This window comes from Parasteatoda tepidariorum, chromosome 5 (genome assembly GCF_043381705.1).
Source record: "Parasteatoda tepidariorum isolate YZ-2023 chromosome 5, CAS_Ptep_4.0, whole genome shotgun sequence".
NCBI classification, from domain to species: Eukaryota; Metazoa; Arthropoda; class Arachnida; order Araneae; family Theridiidae; genus Parasteatoda; species Parasteatoda tepidariorum.
This window is the reverse complement of record NC_092208.1, coordinates 71871429-71893862: the sequence shown is the minus strand read 5'-3', so window position 1 is coordinate 71893862 and position 22434 is coordinate 71871429. Positions and strand designations below refer to the sequence as shown.

General features: G+C 25.8%; 1 protein-coding gene across 1 annotated transcript in view; it reads left to right on the top strand.

Moving 5' to 3' along the window:
* The window catches only part of LOC107449606 (exocyst complex component 7), a gene marked incomplete in the record, with an annotated part of 30589 nt that extends 10277 nt beyond the window's left edge, over nt 1-20312 (top strand). The window contains 16 exon segments of the mRNA XM_043051570.2: nt 1752-1796; nt 3192-3309; nt 3899-3968; nt 5915-5979; nt 7243-7307; nt 8618-8727; nt 9898-10002; nt 12890-13009; nt 13639-13698; nt 13784-13879; nt 15360-15483; nt 16758-16878; nt 17489-17584; nt 18405-18501; nt 19400-19575; nt 20051-20312. Coding sequence (XP_042907504.2) covers nt 1752-1796; nt 3192-3309; nt 3899-3968; nt 5915-5979; nt 7243-7307; nt 8618-8727; nt 9898-10002; nt 12890-13009; nt 13639-13698; nt 13784-13879; nt 15360-15483; nt 16758-16878; nt 17489-17584; nt 18405-18501; nt 19400-19575; nt 20051-20153 — 1571 coding nt within the window.
* Nucleotides 20313-22434: the final 2122 nt, after the last annotated feature.

Genomic DNA, 22434 nt, shown 5'->3' with positions numbered 1-22434 from the left:
AAAAACTCCGATTCTCTAAAAATTTCACTTTTTTTAATAAATATTCTGAAAATTCAAACTACACAATACCAATCCTTCTGCATTTTTACTGATTTTAGCTATTTTCTCCGCTCTTACGCACAGAAGATAAGATTTTCCGCATTTTAACTTACCCTCCAGATAGCTCGTATTTTCGTTATCCAAATGATGCTGCTTCAAAAGTCTCTTTTAGAAGTCCCTTGCCTGGAATCTGCTAATATCTCTTTTCTTATTCACATTTACGTGATTTAAAAGTTGTGTGTTGCAATTCTTATTCACCCGATTTAAATATCGTACATTGCAATTCTTATTTATGAGATTTAAAAATCCAATATCGCGATTTGTATTTACGCCTTTATAAAAACCTATGTAGCAATTCGTATTCACGCGAGTTTAAAATCCACTGTCGTGATTTGCTCATGCGATTATTATATCGAACATCGATTTTCGTATTTATATGTGATTTAAAAGTAAGTCATTGGGATTTGCATTTGCGCGATCTAAAAATTGTGCATCGTAATTCTTATTTATGGAATCTAACAACTACGCATCAGGATTCGTATTTACACGATCTAAAAATTATGAATCGTGATTTATATTTACTCGATTTGAAAATTCTATATCACAGTTTGTATTTTCTCATTTTCAAAATCGGATATCTAGTTTCATATTCTCGTGATTTCAAAATCCGTAATAGTGATTCCTATTCACGCGATTTTAAAATCCTGGATCGCAATTTTAAGATCAACTATCATGATTCTTGTAAGAAGTAAGTTTTTTTTTTTCTTGAATTAGTTACTATAAAGGTGACTGTTTTTCTATCGACGATTATTAGTATATGTAGGTGTTACAACATCAACGAAACTGGAAGAGAATATATTCAAAACTTAATTCTATGCTTGCAAAGACAAAAAAGTAGGATTTGTCACAAGATGAAGATGGGCTAATGACTAAATATAGCAAACGTAAAAAATATGGCAAACAAAAGCAATCACTTAAAAAGTGATTCATTTTTTTTAATATATTTTTTTTGGAAAAAGAGTTAATTAACTCAGCACCAAAATCTAAAATTTAAAAAATAATATCGCTATTATTTATGCTAAAAAATACAAAATTCTTATCAAATAACAAATAATCATCTAAACAGTTGCTGATTATCATCTAATTTTTTAAACTAAAATAGCAATTTTTGTATGTTTAGGAGTTACTATATATTTCTNGATAATCTGAAGTTCCCAGTTTCTGATAATGCTTCTCTTTCCTTAAGATAAAAAAGAGCATTTTTTTCTAAGCAAAAAGGGCAATAACATTTTTACAAAAAGGTCGAGGAGGGTATATTTATCGCTGTAAAAAGTCAAACAGGGTGGGCCACTGTTCTAAAAAAGTTGACTGCTGCTACCCTATGAGTATCAGTATGTCGTAAAAACTATATAGTATGGCACTCTTAGTATGTCTATGTCTACTTTTAGTATGTACGTCTTATTTATGGCATGATTTTTTTTTAAGGAATATGAGAGTAGTCTCTTAAGATTACTGCTAAATAAAGATGCTCTCGACCAGTTTTACATTTTATACTGAAATGATATTTTTCTCTCATTGTAATAATAACTTTTTTACATTTATGTATAGTATACATTTATGTAGTATTATTATGATATATTGATATTAATTACATATATTTTTGTCACATATAATCTACATTTATTTATAACTCTAAATTGTATTTGTTTCAGAAATGCCATTGGATGAAGAGAAATTTTCTATTGAGCATCTCCCAGGTAAAATATCTCAGTTTTTATACTTATTTTCTGAAAACTAAATATTATGCAGTTTTATATACTAATATGGTAAATTTCTTTAGATAAGAAAAAGCTCGTACGAAGATAACTGAAGATTAAAATAGAAAACAATTTTTTATGTCTATTTTTCACAAAAATAACAATTAAATTGCCATCTGTTGCATTTTGAAGATTACTAAGTTTTGACAAACCAAAAATGTAGAAATTCGATTATCACTTAGATTTATTACACTGGGAAGATCGGCCATGCTAGGGACACATAGTACACTATCAATTGTTTAAAATTATTTAATGTATTTTGGTACATAGTTTTTTGTAAAATTTGTATAGGTTTCATTTAGAAATAATTGAATTATTTTTCAAAGAACAAGAGTTGTAATCTTTTGAAGAAAAAAAATCTTGCCTGTTTTAGTACTGTATAGCCATTAAAAAACCTTATTCATTGCTTTGAAGCTATAGAAAATACATAACATTTATACTTCAAGCATTTTAAGTATTATAAAAATTAAATGGAATATGCAATTTTATTATGCCAAACTATTGCTGCTAGATTAGTAGCTTTTCATTTCTCTATAAATATTATATAAAAGCAATGCACATAAGATGTTTTTTTCTCTTGTACAAACCTTGAATTAGAATTTAAGATGCATTTTTTATTTTCTCAAGTCCCTTTATATACATGGAATCCTGCTATATCTAATTCACTTTGTTTACCATTGTTTTTACTATGCATAATTATCTATTACATTATAATTTACCTATTTTTTTCATGTTTAATTACATTTTACATGACTATAAAAGTTTTATTTGATTTTTATTTCAACTTAAATTATCATTTTTTGTTGTATTTAAATATAACACCAGAAACTGTCTTTTTGTTTCTAACCCAAAATTATTATTTTTCGCATAAATATTAGTTTTTTTCTTCTTTTAAATATGATTATCATATGATTTTTAACTATAATATAACAACCATCACATTAAAGACCACCCTCCCTAATAAGTTAAGTTGTATAAACATATCATACAATATCAGCTGTTTTTTAATGTAAATGTCAGATATTGCTTTTTCAACAAATATTGTTCTCTTTCTTACTTTGATAACAGAAAACTATTTATAAAATTAATCAAAAAATATTCTATTAGAAATTTTAAATATTCAGAAGCAAAAATATTCTGTTATTCCTGGTTCAACTTAAAAAATAATTTAAAATGTTTTTTTTTTTTCTATTAACAAATTAATAAGTATATTTTCAATAATATAATTTTTTCATGATGTTTAAAATTTGTAATTTTTTAATAAAAAAAGGTGGATTGTGTTTTTTTTATTGCTATTTTAAAGTTTTTTTCTCATGAACTTGTTTGCCCTTACAGATAATGTGCTTCAGGATTTAATTAAAATAAGTGAATGGCTTCAGGCTCATAAAATTGAAGAATTCATCAATGTTTATTCTGCAATCCGCTCCAATGTCTTGACTCGTTCAATTCAGAAGTAAGTTAAATATGTTGTTGTTTTTTTTTCAGTTAAGCTTTTGTAAAAAGAAAATTTCAGTAATATTTTATATATAGCTTTGAAAATCATTTTATTTAACTTGTATAACAATATAAAAACGTTTTTGAACTAATTTTCATTGTGAAATTTTAGAAAAATGTTAATATATTTTTCTATAACATCTAATAATAAGCAAGCACACTTCCTGATGAATTAAATGTTATGTAGGATGAATAAATACAAGAATTTCCACTCAACTGTATACAAAAGTATATTTTTATAAGATTTGAAAGATAATCTCATAGTATTATCACTTTTTATGGACAAACAATATTGAAAAAATTATGTAAAAAAAAATTTTTTCCCCTGCATTTTTCAATGAATTTAAGTAGGTGTTAACTGGAAGTACTAAGAGACAAAATTAATTATCTGGGACAGAAATAAAAAAATAGTTTAGTGCTTGTTTTTGGTTTAATCTATGCTTTTCTAATATGAATTTTGAAAAATATTAGATGTTTTAAGAATGAAAAAATAAATTTTTATGATATATAACTTTTTGTAGTAATGTAATTTTTTTTTCTCGTTATAGTCTGAAGGATCATCTAAAAAATTCAAGTGGCAATAGTAATACCCTAACTGTACAAAATTCTCCAAACATGGTAAGTACATCATCATTTAAAAGCAATTTCCATACAATGTTAAATTGATATACAGGCTTTTGCAATTGTAAATTAATTTTTCAGATAAATTAGAGCAGGTTAAATTAATTGAATTTGTTTCCAAATCATAGTGTTAATTCTTATAATTTTTTTTGATATAGCAAAGTTTGAATGCTCTTACGAATTTCTGGAAAATTTATGAATCTTCTAATTTTTGCAGAAGAATTGAAAAATGCATTAATAATATTTTTGATAGTAAATTGCTTTAATTATTGTAAATATTACGAATGGTTGCAATTTAAATGCTTGTTGCAAAAATTCCTTTTCTATCTGAAATATTTTTGCCTTAACCCATCTCATAAAAATTTTCCTGGTTTTTATTTTGGAATGTTGATCTATAAGAAGCATTCAAGAGTAATTATTTTAAACAATGATATTATGTTTAAAATTTATAGTAAATAAAACTGAAATTAAGTGAATTCCTACTTACATATTTTTATTTTTATTACCTTGCACTATCAGTGCCTGGTTCGATTCTGTTTCAGGGGGTTGTAATAATTATCCAAACTATTGACACCGGTCATGCTTAACTAATTGTGGTAAATACTAAATAGTACCCAGTACATTGTGAACTATATCACCAATAAATTTTACAGTTTTAGTGATATTCCTTATTTTCATGCTTCATTTTCATAATTAATGTTTGTTCCAACTCATTGTTATTGATATTTGGTGTAATATGTAATCCAACTCATTATATTTGGTATTGATGTTTTATGAAAAGTTAACATACAATGCTATCCGAAGAAATTATAAGATGCTTAAGCTATTATATTTGTGGGTAAAGAATATTTTTCTTTCCAAGTGTGGAACCCCTAGACAAAATTGTGCTGAAATTTCCCTATTACTCCACTACTTTTCTATTAAATAACATGAAGAGCATCTGTTTTTTTTAAAACAGTAAAGCCTACTGCTAAGAACTTAAAAGATTAACGAAGTCTTATTTGACTCGAGAAAAGTTTTCCTTGTTATAAGAACACAAAAATTATGCTAAATATTACATGAAACATTGCTAAAATTTTAGTTTGCCAGGTTAGAAAAAATTGTGGAAAAGACAATGGCTAATTAAACTTATCACATTTTACAATTAAATAATAGCAGAGTAAATATTTTCTATATTGTCAAGTAAAAGAGCTGTTTTCACCTAGCTTTAATAAGCAGAGATACCTAAATAAGTTATTGGGGGAAAAAAACAGAAGAAAGGAGATGGCGAATAGGTACAACAGGAGGAGAAAAAAGTGGAAGAGACACTGAAGGTACAGAGAAAATGTACAACAAAAAAAAAGGCACAAAAGAAAATCAAGGTTTATTTAAAAAAATATTCTTTTAGACATTTTTTCAAAGATAATTTAAAAAAAAATAAAACCCTTAGAAGCAAAACTATCCCTAAAATGATGTAAAATTACAAAACTTTTAAAAATCATTTGTATGGTTTTATACTTTCATTTTTTTTCTCTGTTTTTTATGTAGGAAAAGTTCAGGTAATTGCTTTTAACTTAAATTAAGAAACTTTTAAAGCATTTTTAAGTTCTTTATGTTAAAATTTAAAAACTGTTTAAAAGTATTTTTAAAAAAAAATAGAAATTTAAGATTTTATTCATTTAGATAAAATGTACTCTGTTAGATATAAGTGTGACAAAACTTTATAGCAAATAGACATAACAAATATTTTTTTAACTGTAGTGCTAATTATTAAGACATGATAATCATATATCAAAAAAACATAATGTAATTTTATCGGACAATGCACTATTGTATTAACAAATTTCCATTTTTATGTTGAGTGTAGGCTGATATGAAGTTAACAATTTTACTATTTTAAGTATGTATCATATGTTTTTAAAAGTTATGAAATATGGTTTAAATATATTTCACTTTTATTATAGAGCAGTCGCCGTAGCATAGCCAAAGAATCTACACCTCGGAGACCACCGAAAAAAATTCAACAAATGTATGTAGTATGTACCTGCATGTTTTACAAAAATATTTCTTTCTCCATCTGCTTTGTATGTGATATATCTTTTTAAGAGTCATATTCATTTATCTTATTAAAATTGATTAAAAATTAATTTCTACACTTTTATCAATACATATTTCATCATTTTATATCTTGAAATATAAAATTAAACACCTTCTATGTTTTAAAATTATACAGTTTATAAATATGTACAAATTTCCTTTAATTTTCTCATTCACATCTGGCAAGTCTTGAGAAAGGATGATTATTTTTGAGCACTTGAAACATGTCTACTTTTATAACCTTCTTCGTATGTTTTGAAACCTATGAAGTTTTTTAATCAAATATCTCCTCTGTGCATAATTCTTTTTGCATCTATGCCTTGTAAGTCAAATAGTTAAGATGGCATACATTTTATGTCCATAAAAAACTGGTTGTTCCTTAAGGTTATAATGTCATGGGGAATAAAATAATATCCTCGTTTACTTTTTAGTTAAATTTTCTCTGTGTTGCCTTTGTCTTACTGCAACCATATTTTTATTTTAATTCAATAGAAAATTCAATTTCTTTTATTCAAGATTTTGTGAAAGATCACAAATATTAATATAAAAAAAAGACAGAAATTAGAAATTCATTTTAGAAAAGGGAAAAGAGATTTATTTATGCTGACTAAAATGCTCTGCTCACTGACCCTCTCCAATTGAACTCAAAACCAATTAAATTTCACTAAAATATTGGGCGTCAATTGCAATTTTTTGGACAACCAGAATTTGTAGACAACTCTATTCATAATATAAAGGTTAAAAAATTTTGATAGAAAAATTAATTAGTTATTTATTCAACAGATTTTTTGTCAATAAGATAAAAATATTTTTTAATATCTTTTTTATAAAATATTTTGAGGAACTGTATTCTTTTTATCTTAAATAGTTCAGAAATACCAATTTATTTAACTGGCTACTAAATATTTTTATAATTCATTTCTTTTGGAACATTTTGGAAAAGCAGGTTGCTTCCATTTTAGCTTATTTGTTGTTGTTAGTTTTATTAATCCTATTTTATGTTATTCTTTATTGTTCTGTTTTTGTTCGTTTTTTTTTTAATTTTTAAAATAATGCTGTTAAAAAAATTTTTATAAATGTCTTACTTCTCTGATAATTTTACAATTTTATTCTTTAATGGTATTAGTTAAGTCAATGATTAACTTACTTAAAATGAATTAATATTTTATGAAAAATATTTTATTTTCTTGTGAAGGTTTGTTAAAAAAGCCACTGGTTTCCTTGCAAAATATTCTCCAAGTGTGGAAAGTGCAATGTTAGGTAAGAAAAATATATCCTTATGAACTAATGTGTAATTTTTTCGTTGGTTTTTAAAATAGTTTTTAATTAGTTTATTGATAAACTAGTCATTTTATTTCCTTAAATTTATTCACCGTAAATAAAGTATGTTATTTTCTGTACTATTTATATACTGTTATAATTTTATATGTATTCATAATTTTTTTAAATTTTGAATAGTTTTAATACTTTTTAATATGCAATATCAAAGTACAGATCATGTGAAAACTAAAGTATTTTCTTAATACTTTAATTTGATTAGCATTTAAATTGCTTTGCTAATTTATTGTAGTATCCTATTAAAGTATAAGCTGCAAAGTGATAAAGTCACTTGTTTATTGTTTGAATTTAAGTTTCTTATATATCAATAAATCTTATTAGTGAAATTTTTTATAATTTTTGGAAATACAGTATTAACTCAAAATGTAAGCACAGCTTTTAAAAAACAATAACTTTATGAAAGTTTTTCTTCTCCCTACATTTGCCTTAAAATTCCTCCTCCCTTTTCATAGCTGTACTGAAATCTTATTTCCTGAAACCTTTAAGGCAAGAAATATTCAGAGGTAGTTTTAAATTATAATTTATCTACTATCATTAATCTGTGTTAAATTTTCCATGTAAAAAAATCATGAAGAAAGAAAGGAATTAGCTGAAAGTGTTAATGTTTCAATGTGTTTACTTACCTCTTATGTATCAAAATTGAATTGATTTTATGATCAGAAAGTGAAGTATTAGATTTTAAAATAATTAAATATTTACATGCATTGCTCAACAAAACTTAGCATGATTTTTTTTTTAAGATTTTTTTTTAAAGTAAATTTTGCTTGTAACTTTTTGGCTTATTTTAAATGTATCCATAATTTTAAAGAAATTAAAAATTGAATGTGAGTTAGTCAAAATTCATTAAATGTGGATTTCATTCCATGAATTTTGGATTACATTCCATGAATTTTGGATTACATTCCATGAATTTTGGATTACATTCCATGAATTCCTTTTGTTTCCAATAATTTATTTTCTGAGAATTTTAACATGTAAGATTAGAACATGTTTGATATTTATTCAATGAAGTATGTAGTCACTGAAAGTACAATGCAAGCACATATTATTCTAGAATTCAAATATGTGATTTTCTAGAATATTCTGTATTTTGTGATGGAGAAGTATTTTTAATATAAGTTACATAATTTTTAAAATATTTAATTGTAAAATAATTCAATGTATTTTAATTACACATTTCATAATGCGATATTAGGAAAAAATGAACAAATATTTATTTATTTTATCTATAGGGCATCATAGATATCAGACATCCCTCTTACCTGAGGCAAAAGATGAAACCATTGAAATAGATGTGATGTCTTTCATGACTTCACTTAGTGGTCTTTTAAAACTTATGCAGGTAAGTTAGATTCAATAAATCAATTATTTCAATTTCAATAAACTATCTTAGCTAATTTGTGACAATTATTCTTTTTAATTAAAAAGTTTGTTGCGTCATTCAGTCGATTCACTATAACTCAGAATTGTTACTCTAATGCCAATATTACTGTAGTTGGAATTTTTTTATGAGATCTCAACCTTTTTATCTTTAATCTCTTGTTAATTCTTTTTGGTTGCTTGATTTTTACGTTTTTCTAATTTACTTTCCAATATAACACAATCTATAGCTTAAAAAAGAAACTCAAAAAGATTTTTTTTCCCCTCCTGCAATCTGTGTACAAAAGATTCAACTCATCAGAAGATAAATATGAATCTCTGTGTTCATATTGTTACTATGGTTGTTGTGTTTTTTTTTTGTTGTTTTTTTTTTAAATTTAAAGTATGCGCTGAATACATTTGTAAATTTAAAATAACTATCTTCAAATCTTGCTTTATTCCTGTCAATAATTGTTATACTCTCTATAAATTAGGTATTTATGTTCATTTTGTGAGTTGTGTTTTCATTACAAAAATCAACTCCCACTCTTAAACTAGGTCTACTCTATTTCCAGTGTAGGAAAACCAATATTAACTTAATGTACTATGAACAAATTTAGTTGTTATTGAAACAATTGCACAAAAACAAACCCTTAATTTTCCATACATCATAATTAATAGGATAAGCCTTTATTTCTTCCATTTGATTCTCATGAATTTCAAGAAAATATCCATTCCATGTGAATATTTCTTTCATTATTCGTTATGTTTCTACCCAGATATCCCAGAAATAATTTAGTGTTTATACTGCTAAATAACATACAATGAGATTAGATTTTCTATCATTTAAAACTCATGAAATCCAAGTGAATGTTCCTTGTATTAATCACATGTGAAATTATAGAAATACTCATTTTAAGTGAGCATTCTTATCATTATTCTTGAATATTTGTGCCCCAAAATCACAAAACATTTTAATGTTAGTAGCTTCATGTAAAGTGTTCCTAAAATATATACAAACATAAGTTATTAATTAGTACTTATCTAGTATAAATACTACCTTATTGTTAAAGTTGGAAAGATAGTTTTAAATCACCCTGTATTTTTTGCACTGATTAATAACCTGTTGTTTTATCCTTTATTTTACTTTCAGAGTGAGCTAAGTCTCATGACCGGCATTGTTCCCAGTAAAAGCAAAAAGGTAGTTTTTGAAAGAGTTGTCACCAAAGCTATGGAAAATCTAATGTCTGAAGGAGAGGTAAACAACATCTTTCTATACAGTTATTAAAATTAGGAGCATAAATATGAAAGAAATTCTTTTATTTTGTTTTATTCTTGAATTTAGATGTTGAATTACCACTTTATTTTATAAATAAGACAAATCAAATAAAATGTCTTATTTTTACTGACAAATGAAAGTATGTTCAAGACTTACTTAAGTTCTAGAAATTCACATGGGAAATTTTAATGTTAATTTTCCTTTATTTAAAAATATAAGAACCCTTTTTTTACCTGGCTTGTTTATATAAGGGGTAAGGGTATTCAATTCAACTTTTTCTTTTTACTACAGTCAGGGTTCCCACGGTCCTTGAGAGTCCTTGATTTTTTTTGTTGCTAAATTTAGGTCTTTGAAAGTGCTTGAAAAACGTCTTAGGTCCTTGAAAAACTGGAAAGGTCCTTGAATTTGTCCAATACTGCCGGCGGCCCTTTTTATAAAACTCCCGCGGATCTTTCTCGTTCTTTCTGTTTTGTTCCTGAGTTCTCTCACGTGGTTTTTAACGCCACCGTTTCTAACCGGGCCTAGCGTCTTGGTGTCTGCCAAGCGCGCGGAGCACAGCAGACAATCAATGCGTTCGGGGCGAGACTCCACTTCATCTTCTGTCGCATATGCTNCTGAGTGATCAAACGTATCTGTACAAGCAATATTCATCATAGAATGTGCTCAAAAGAAAAAGATGTAATTAAATGCAAAGAATTGCTCAGAGAGATGCTCTAAGAAATTGCTCAAAAGATCTTACATAAGCTGTAATGCAGGCTTCACACCTGGGGCATAGGGAGTAATTTACATTTGTGAAAACATCAAGCAGTTTTTTTAAGCATCTCTTCCTGCAATTTCTTTGTTCATCAATCATATTTTTGAGAATACGAAGTTTTCTTAACCATTTTTTCCCATTCTTGTGTTAATTCTTTAAATGTGGCTGTTTTAAACTACCTTTTAACTTCCCAGCGTTCTGATCATACATTCTATGAAGAATATTGCTCAATATCAGGAATATTGTAGATGCGTTCTATCACCCAGTTAAGTTTTGCTTTCTTCAAACACTTTATTACTCTTCAGTATATTAAGTGGTATTACATATTATTTAATTTTTTGTTATCATTACTATTTTAATAAATAATTCTAATTGATTATTCTGATTTTCCGTTAAATAAGGATTTCTTGTATTAAAATTAGACTTAATAAACCATTAGAATATTAAACATTTTTTTCTTAAGAATAAATTCATATTTATCTTGAGCTTGTAATAGCGAATGATATGTTTTTATTGAGAAAAACTTTTTCTGCTAAATGTGACGTAGTATCACTATTTAAAAAGTTTCTTATTTGTATAAATGTATGAAAATATTTTGAAGTTTACTCAGGTATTTTGCTTTTATCTGGGAAGTGGGTACTCTGGCACTTCATAACCTTTATTTTCTATTTTCATTGTATAAACTTTAAAATTAATGTATTCATTTAGAACTTCACTTCGCTTGTGGTCTGTAATTAGTGTTATTCACATTAAAAACACACTGCAATTTATAAATCATACTATTCCTGAATCTACCCAATTGGTGTTAATCACAGATTATGATTAATCCTGATTTAAATATACATACAAATCATCTACTCGGATAAGTTTGGTTTCAAGATGTATGTTTCGGTTTTGGATTATTTACATTTATTACACACTGCAATTTGTATTGATTCAATTTATAAATCATACTATTTCTGAATCTATCCAAATGGAATTAATCTCAGATTTTGAAGAATCATAATTTAAATATAGATACAAGTCACCTACTCAGATAAGTGGTTTCAAGAGGCATGTTTCGCAGGGCTCGAGAAACCGCACGTCCGCCCGTCCTCGGCGGTCAAAAATTCCCTGCGGACAACAAATTTCTCGAATCCAACGTCCGCGCGGACGGCCATTTTCCCGTTAATGTTCGTGAAACATTTTCAATTTTTGTTATCTTACAAGAGTCAAGCACCTCACCTCTAAAATGACCCTCTAATCTAGGAATCCCGTTAATTCCTTCTTCAGACCAAATGCACATACTCACGTAATCGGTAAACAAAAGAAAAGTTGATCTGTGCATGTGGATTTGGACAGGTCTTAAACAAGAAGTGTTAAATGCAATTATGAGCATCTACCTAAATGGAAAACCCCTTTCAGATTTTTGTGCAGAAACCTCTGTAAATCATTGGCTTGATTGGGGAACTGACAAACGTCATGTTTAAAAAGAGCAGTACCCTTGGATAAATTGACATTCCAGATAACTTGACCTTTGTCGTTTTAATTATTTCATAAAAGAAATACTAGGTTGCTATTAGTAACCTAGTGTTTATTTTATTACTGTATAATGTAATCCTAGTATTTGTAATCCTAGTATTTGTAATCCTAGTAACTACTAATTCATTGTGCAATTTATATAAATGTTTGTAATAAATAGGAGAAAATTATATTTTTATTTATTTAGAAGCTACGGGTTAGTTTCAAAGGAGGACGGGTACATTGTTGGACAGGCCATCCTCGGGGACGGGTAAAATTTCCGAGTTTTTTCGAGCCCTGATGTTTCGGTTTTGGATTATTCTCAGTGATTAGACACTGCAATTTGTATTGATTCAATTTATAAATCATGCTATTTCTGAATCTACCCAATTGATGTTAATCACAGATTACGAAGAATTGTGATTTAAATAGTGATGTGAATCATCTACTCAGATAAGTTTGATTTCAAGACGTATGTTTTGGATCTCAGAAAAATCTGACCTATATTAATCAGGGTACTACTGTTTTTGCTCATTCTTCAAAAACCTGATACTAATGTAAAATTTTATTATTTAATAACACATTTGAATCACACTTTTTTTTTCTATACAGTTGATTGTTAGTAAAGTGAAAAAAAGTGTTCAGAGACATGAATTTTCAGCAGCACTCAATCTTTTTCCTATTTTGCGTCACCTTATGACTATCAAGACTGATTTTGAGAAACTTTTCCAGGTTTGTTTAAAATCCTACTCTCAAATTTTTCTGAAATTTTTAGAATTAAATAATATATTAGCAAAACTTGTTTTATAATTATGTTACTATGTGTAAATTATCTTTACATCTTTTAATTTTTATTTTAATAATTCAACTGCAGTTTTTTAAATTATTTTTAATATAGTTGAGATTAATATAATTCTTATATTAATATAATTCTTATATTAATATAATTCTTATATTAATATAATTCTTATTTACTTTATTAATATAATTCTTATGTTAATGTAATTCTTATATTAAAACACTTATTCTAAAAAAATATGCCAATCAACTAGAAGGATGAAAGAAATACTTGGGGTTCAAAAACTTTCTGAGTCATCCACTACCTTATTTTGAGCAGCAATGATTTCTGATTCTTTTTTTAAACATTTTAAATTTAACAGTATGATAACTTTAATTTTAGTGTTTATAATGTAATTAGAAAAGGTTTTTTTTTTAAATAAATGACTATTGTATTTTATGGGGAAACATATTTAATCTAAAAAATTTTGTCTAAATAACTTTATATTGCAGCTAATAGAAATATTTTTTATAAATTTATCATAATTGTAGTTTTTTTTAAAAAAATAAATTATTCTTTTCAGGGGTGTTCCTCAACATTATATGACAAACTTCGCGGATTTGTTATCACTGTACAAGCTACAGTAAGTAACATATTCATTTTTATTTCTGCTTGTTATTTGTTCAAAAATACAATGTATCATAATTTCCATTTTTTTTTTATTCTAGATAAGTAAAACCCTTGAAGAGTTTATTGAGAGTATTAAAAATAATCCAGATACTAAAATGCCCAAAGATGGTACTGTTCATCAACTTACTAGCAATGTAAGCAAGATTTAAACGATAATATATGAATAACATTATAATATTTTGCAATTGTTGTTAGAAATAAAAGTGAATATAATATTTTGATTTTATTTATTTATTTATTTTTAAATAGTAATAGAATATTGCTCTCAATCTTAAAATTGACTATAACTTCTGTGAAAATGATTAAATAAACTTTCTATATTACAGTTTTTAAAATTTAAATAAACTTCAATATTGTTGTTAATAACATTAAAATGAAACCTATTTAGTTTTGTAACTTATATTTTGAATATTATGTGTTGTTTACCTTTGCAGCAGTTAAATTTAGAAAATTTTATTATAGTTTTTAAAATGTGGGTAATTATGAGGTTGTACTTAATTTTATTTATTTGTATAAAAAATAAACATGCTAAGTCAATTACCTTAAAATCAGAATAGGAAACATTTGACAAATCACATTTAAAAAAAGATTCGTTAAATCTTAACTTCTTGAACCTTGTACATGCAAACTTCACATTTAATTTTTTAAATTTAAAAGTTTCTTATAAGTTATTTCATTAAAAAAAATTCAAATATTTTGTATAAACAAATGCAATTTATTAATAAAAGATAATTATTTTGAAGCACTTTTTATATCAACTTTTTTAAATGAATTTTAAAATAATATTGAAAAAAATTGTTATTAGTATTTTGCTATTTGAAAATTTGTATTTTAATAAAATTTAACTGTAAATAAACTCTAAATTTTTTGTTATTTATTTATTAAAATAATTTTCATTTCTTCTGAATACTTAAACTTCAACCATATCAGACGTTTTTCTGCAATAGCTATGAAAATCTCACTCCATTGTCTCAATTAATTTAGATTCATATTTATTGTACTTTCACTGTAATGAACAGTTTATACCTGTTTCATATCTGCTAATTGTACTAAATTTTTTCAGTTTATTGTGGTTTAATCAGAAAATATCCTTATTTTTGTATATTTTAAAAATATTCTGAAACTGAGACGGACTTTGAGAAAAAGTTTTCCTATTAAATCAGATATTTTGCTCAGTTTCTTATTTGAATATTTAAATATTGTGTCTAATAGTAACCTCATTTGTGCTAATCAGCTTGAAGCTTTTCTTTTTAAATATTCTAAATTTTTCTTGCTTTTTTTATATATAATATGCTGTTTTTATGTGAAAAAATAATACATATTATGTATCTAAAATGTTTGCAATACCTTTTACTATTCAGGATTATGAATTAAAAAGTATAATAAATGCAATGAAACATCTAACAATGTAGTCCATTAAATGTCAATCATAAATGGAAATTATTTCAGTCACTTTATAATTATTAATGTAATGTAATTTTTATATTTTATTGACTAAAGAAACCCTTAAAATTCCTTGTTCCTAAAATATTTTAGATATTAGCAATGTAGTTACCAACTATGATGTTTTTAAGTGTCTAACATTATAATGGATTATTATTTTCTGAATTACAGGCTATCATGTTACTGGAACAATTGCAAGACTATCAAGATATCTTAGGTAGTGTACTAACATTACAGGATGTGTCATTTGCTTCAACTAAAGATAAAGGAAAACTTTCATTTGCTCAATATATCAGTAAGACACATTTAAAAATTTTGTGCTTTTCATATCTAAAATTATTCTTTTGTTTCTTTGAAGATGTTAGAGTTGTATTATACCTGGAATTGAATCATAATCATCAACATAAAGTATAACCAACTATATTTGAATTATATTATACCATCAACTTTGAAAAATTCTGGTATTTGTTGAAAATTTAAAATAATCTACAAATGTAAGTTAAAAGTTTTTCTACCTCTGAGATAATGCACTAAGTTCAAACGCCTTTTTTTGCTGCTATGCCCAAACAGAATTTGCCGAGTCAATCTAACACAGTCAAACACACTATTATGGTAAAAACTAGGCTTGATCTAACATGTATGCAGTGCTAAAAAAAAATGAACCAACCATCTGAATAACTTTTGATCTAACGATCAGATCTTCACGTTCTAGAACTCAATCTTAATGGTTTGAAGGGATGACTCTGAATATGCTAATGAATCGGTGAAGTCATCCCTCTGAATCATTAAGATTCAGCCCTAAAACATAAAGATCCCATCATTAAATCAAAATTAGCGCATAAAAGGTAGATAAAAATTTATGCACAAAAAATTTTTTATTTTAATTAAAATTGATTATGCACTATTAAATGAATACAATAATTGAAGGTTAAAAAATGGACTAAGTCCCCATAAAATCTATAAACAAGAATCTAGAGTTTTTGGGAATTTTTTTGTCATAAAAATTCTTTATTTTTCAAAATTCAAATAATTAAATATAATTATCTGAAATTTTTTAAAGTCATCTTTTATCGTTTACTTTTATATCTGCATGTAGGCAAAAAAAAAATTTTAAAAAAACCTGAAGCAAATAGTAGTTGAGTAAGTTTAGGAATTGACAATGATTTTTCTCTTTCTCCTCTGAGTAATTTTTAGACTTGTTTCTTAAATCTGAGAGGAAAAATAATCTTCTAATGGCATGATAATTTTTTTTTAATTCTGAGGTGAAAAATAATCTTCAAATTTCAAAATATCTGCATCGCCCACTGTCATGCTGGAGGATTTCTGCTACCAGGTTATTAGTGTAAAGTGGTCTGATTCATTTTTACGAGACTCGTTTAAAAAAATAAAATATTCTCCAATATATCTAGAAGACAAGACTGTCAAAATAGAAATCTTGTTTCAAATGCTTAAATAAATCACATATGCTAAATGTCTCAGTTTTATTAATGAAAATGCAACATTCTTTTTTTTTCTTCCTTTTCCTTAATGTAATGTCAATGAAAAACTATTTTTATTGGTATTTTTTAGCAAGAGTTTTATCAGCTTTAGGAGTAACCTTGCAAACAAAAAGTGACTATTACAGTGATGTGTATCTTCGGGCAATATTTAGAATGAATAATCTTCATTACATTCTTAAAGCTCTTCAACGGTAAATGACATTTTTATGTTTTCATTTTTGTAAATTTTTAAAATGCTGCATTCTTTTATGTCCTCAAATTTCAATGTTATGTTTGTAATATATTTTGCGTAGAGGAAATCAGGTGTCTTCATTTGGTCATTAAAACTTTTTGTTCATAATTTTACATCACATTTTTTAAAACACATTCATTTTTTTTTTCTTTCAAATCATCACTTTCATATGCATTATTTCTTAATTGTAGCATATTTTTATGATTTTTTTAAAAATAGGATAAGGTGCTTGCAAACTAAAATATTTATTTAAGTCTTGTAAAAATTGTAATTATTAATAAATAATTCACATTTTAACACTTGCTCTGTATTCCACCTAATTGTGTAAAATTTAATATCATGCAGTTTACTAGTAATTTTATGACTTTTTTATGGTTACTTTATCATTTATATGTGTTATGTGCAGTAATGAAGAAAACTTACTTAAACTTTTATAATTTTAGTAAAAATATACATGAAAATTATTATAATATTAACATTTTTTAATAAAATTTTTTCATTTGGACACATATAAATACTCTTTCATGAAAAGTAATCATTGTTGATAAAGATTATTTCATTAATTTTAGAACTGGACTTTTGGAAATTGTAAGGATGCACAATGCGTTAGCTGAAAATTATTATAATGATCAGATTCGAGATCAAAAAAGAATATATTCTCAAAGGTAATTTTTTTTAATTACTAAATTGATAAATTATTAATTTAGTTATTAATTTACTTGATGTACTTGGGGCATTTAAAACAACAAACAATATTTACTATATATTTGTAAATTCTTCCTACATTATTACTTTTATTTAAAAATATTTCAGATGGTTAATGTAACAGAGCTTGCATTTAATTTTAAATTGAGTAAGTTTCTTTTTGAAAAATGTAGAATTAGTCTAATTTTAAAGTTACCTTATTTTTTAGTTAGGGTGATATTAGAACTTCTAAATTATAAGTCATAACTACGAGAGATTTCAGAAAAGAAAAAAAAACTTGTTTTTCCTGATTTTTACACCTATATACATTTTAGTGAATTCGCATTTTAAGTTTATATGTTAGCAACAAAAAAATAAATAATAGACTTAGAAAAAATATATGAATCCCTAACAATCTTTTAAATAATTGGCCTGCATTGCATTAATACTGTTGGCATTTTAATTTACTGCCAAAAGAGTTAATTACTTATTGCTTCAGCTACATTGCATCTTGCAAGACTTTTTTTTTATTTTCTGTGTACATTACTAGTCAAATAAATTTGCACCTTAATTCATGAATGATGAAACTTTGTAGGAATGTTATTACCAAAGTGGTCAGACATTTGATAATTGGGGTTCTACTGTAGTTATATTTTAGCAACTACTTTATTTATAGTAATGCATATTACATGCATAATTTTTTCTGCTCACCCTTATTTCTGTTGAAATGTCATTCCAAAAATAAGTAAGTTTTGTTTCTAATGAAATTGATTGTATCTAATGAAAGTGATATTGTTGCAGTTGGAGTCGTGTATTGCATTATGTGATGGAAGTAGATAAGCCTGTTTCCCAAGCTAGAGCATCATCTAATTCAACACAAATGGGTGCCAGCATAAAAGTAATTACTTAACTATTGTTTGTGTTTTATTGCATTATTTATGAATGGTTGAATTCTATATTATAAATATATTAAAAGATTATGGCTAAAGCAAATTTAATGTAAAAATATTGCTCATATTTTTTTTTTTTCAATTTTTAGAATTTATTGAATAACTGTCAAAAATAGTTTGCTCTTTTTGTAAAAATTTATCTTTCTGTGTATGCTCAAGACATAGTTTCATATTGAAGGAAAAGCAAACAAAAAGAACATAAATTCTTTGTCCATTTTTTTAAATAATTGTTTAATTTTATAAATAAGCCAAAAACATCTGTTGACTATTTTAGCTTTTATACAAATCAAAAAAAATTTTAAAAAATTTATTGATCTGGTTTATGTTTATTGTAATTTTTTGTACGAAAATCAGATGGTACCTCTCATAGTTTTAGCTTTTAAACATTAACTAAATTAGATCAAAACAACTAAGTTTTTATTGTAATACATAAAATTCAGTCTTTAGATTAATATTATTTAGGTTCTTTTTTTTTTTTTTGCTGTACATGTTTATTTTGCTTTTTTTTTATTGTCTTTATTTATTTTTTAAATGATTGATTTAAACTCAAGGGTGCAGGTTTTCATTGAAGGTTAGTTAAGATCCATCTTTGTTTAAGATATTATAAAAAGTCATTTCGGATTCTATTGAAATTATAGTACATTTTAGAATATTAAAAATATTTGTACTGGTTGCCATTTACTTCTGAACTGGCATAAAATGTATCTATAATCTGCTACTGAGAATAATGCATCAAAAGTATCAAGCGAGTCAAAATTCTGGTTATCCGAATGCTTTTAATAGAAATGTTAAACATTGTGCATGAATTTTTTCTGTATGGTTTGATTATTCTTTTCTGCATTTTAGTTAAGAGATAAAGATAAGCAAAACATCAAAGACAAGTTTTCAGGTTTCAACAAGGAAATGGAGGAAATAACACGAACACAAAAGGCTTATGCTGTCCCTAACATAGAGCTGAGAGAAGGTTTGAAAAGAGACAATAAAGAATTTATTTTACCCAAATATACCATGTTTTATGAAAAGTAAGTCTGTACACATAAAATTCTTTTTATTAGTTATGGTAAATCATCGCCATGTAGTAAAGAAAATATCCTAATGCTTCTAGCTTCAAACACGTAAAATTTTTCAACTTACAGTGTTGATAATTTTATCCATAGTTCTTTTTTTTTCTATTAAAATGTCTTACATAAAATATCGATTATAGTCTTTCAATTTTGTTGATGACAAATTTTCAGACACAATTCCTAATTTTTAAACAATACCAAGGCAAATAAGTTATAAATTGTTGTTCAGATATATTTTGTACATTGTAAGAAGTAAGTAATGTATTAACTTATCATTTCCAGAAAATAAAATGTAAAGTTAACTAATATTTTAATGTTTGAAAATAGTTGCTTTAATTGCACTTTTTAAAAAAAACATATATATAAATGTTTATAAATATTTAATGTAAAATTGATTCACTTATTTTATTTTTTAACAATTTTATTATTTTAGGTACATTGATGCTGGGTTCACAAAAAATACTGATAAATACATCAAGTATACTCCACAGGATGTGTCAAACACCATTGACACATTTTTTGATGCTGCTGCTTAATTTTTGAAATTAAAATTTTTTTAAAAAAACTGATAATATAGTGTATGTAAAGGTAGACCATTACTATTAAAGTGGTTCAGCCAATCAAATGTGCAATGTTAATTTTGTATTGTTCATATCTATTATAAAGTTTATTTATTAAAAATTATCTGAAAATTCCTTGCATGCTTAATGTATTATTTTCATTGAATTTTAGATTGGTGTTTTTAATTACATGCATATTAACTTCAAAATCTTTAGTTATAATATCAAATGGTTGCTTTTATAACAAAAGTCTAACAGAGCAATTTTTAGATTAATAATTCTCTTTGAAATTAAGATAGCTGAAAAGAGAAATTATTTACTGTTTATCATGAACTTAACACTTTTTTTCTTTTGATTAAACATTAACTTATTAAGAAAACGCTTTACAGCAAGAAAAACCTTTCCTTAGAAATTCTCTTTTTCCTACATGAATAATTTAAAAGGATAGAAAAAATGAGTTCAGATAAACCTAGAATCAACTGTGAAGTTTCAAATGCTGAAATTCTTTTTCAAAATATCGGAATGCAAACAAATAAGGTCAAGATTATAAAGTGGGTAAGTAATCATACAATAATTTGTTTGCATTTTGTAAACATTCGAAACTTCATGTTTATACTACGTTTTCTTGAACCCGCTTTACTTCAAATTTTAAAATACTAATGATTAAGAAACAGAATTTGCCATGAAAAGTTCCTCCTGCAGCATATTATTAAACTCTTAATTTTAAAATAATAGCTTAAGAGTTACTACTAAAATAATAATATAGGCAGTGTGAAATACATTTTTCAAGAAACATGACTGAATTATTCCTTAAAAAAATCTCTCATTTCTGACTAAATTCTTCACTATTTTACTGTAGAATGTAAACGTTTTATGTCAAATAAGATGTTAGTTAGCTCAGATGAATTAGAATTCCTTACAAAATATGAATATTCTAATTAGTTTTTTTTTTTTTATTTTACATTCCACTTGCTAATTTCCAGTTCTTAAAGCTGAATTATGATATAATCAATTTCCCAGTATTTAAACTTTTCATAAAAAATGCACCCAGTATTGAATAGCTCAGTAACTCCATTTTTTTTTTTTTTTAAATATTTATCAAGCCATTATTCAAAAATATCAATGGTGTTCTCTTACTGTTTGTTATAAAACAAACAGATCAAACAATGCAAATACAATAAACTTTTTTTAACTTGAAATTAACAGGGAATATTTTTTTCAAAAATATAAAATACTTAAAATAAATTTTTTGAAAATATACCTTGTTGAAAAATAGCAATTAAGTTATAATAGCTATCATATTAGCAATGAATCATATGTGAGAAAACTTACCATCTTATTTGCTTTTTTTTTTCTTCTTTTTAGTTTTAAATGAAAGTGTATTAAATAATTTCACATTGTGTCCAGGGTTTGTAATTGTCCTGATCATTTTGATACAAAATATTCTGTCTTAAATTATTCTGATTTTTAGCACTTTGTCCAGATATTTTTTTTTTTTCTTCTATTTTGATACTATTTTGTTGAGTAATATACTATTTTGACAGATACATTGATTTAAAAGAATAAGTTGGGTTTTTTTTTTTTTAATTTCTTTCACTAGAAAAAAAAACAAGAAAATCTAGATCTATCAATGTCAAAACTAATTCATTTTTATTCAAAAAGTGGAAGTCCAAGGTGTGTTTCAAATAAAAAGGAGTTAGCATGGTAGTTTTCACCTCTTCTTCAGAAGAATGGATTACTACAATATCAGTATTAGAACAAAAAATTCCCTTGCTTTATCCCACCTATTTTACAGAATCTTTTTCAATTTTTGTTAATTATAAACCTCATTTTCATCAGGAGTTAAGTAACGGACACTTGACCCCAAGGTCATAGCGGGCGTCTCAGACTCAGCTACTGAGGAAAAGAAGAAAAAATTTTTAATTTATAATAAAAGCAATGTTTTCCACATTTCATTTTCAATGTTCAAAAAAAAACCTAGCTAAGCATTCCTTTCTAGTTAAGGAAGTGCAGGGATAGTAATCGAAATTCCAAGAAACACCCTCTACCTGTTCATCACTACTTCCTGTGGAGTCACGAAATTCATCACTGTCTACGAGTTCTACTGATAAAGAAAGTTGTGACATTTGTGCTCTATTATTAGAAATACGAGAAACTGAGGTTTTGAAGGGAAAAAAATTCGACATAAACATGGAAAATACATTGATTTTAAACAGTAAATGTAAGGAATTTTAGAAATTTTGAGATAAACAGGTTC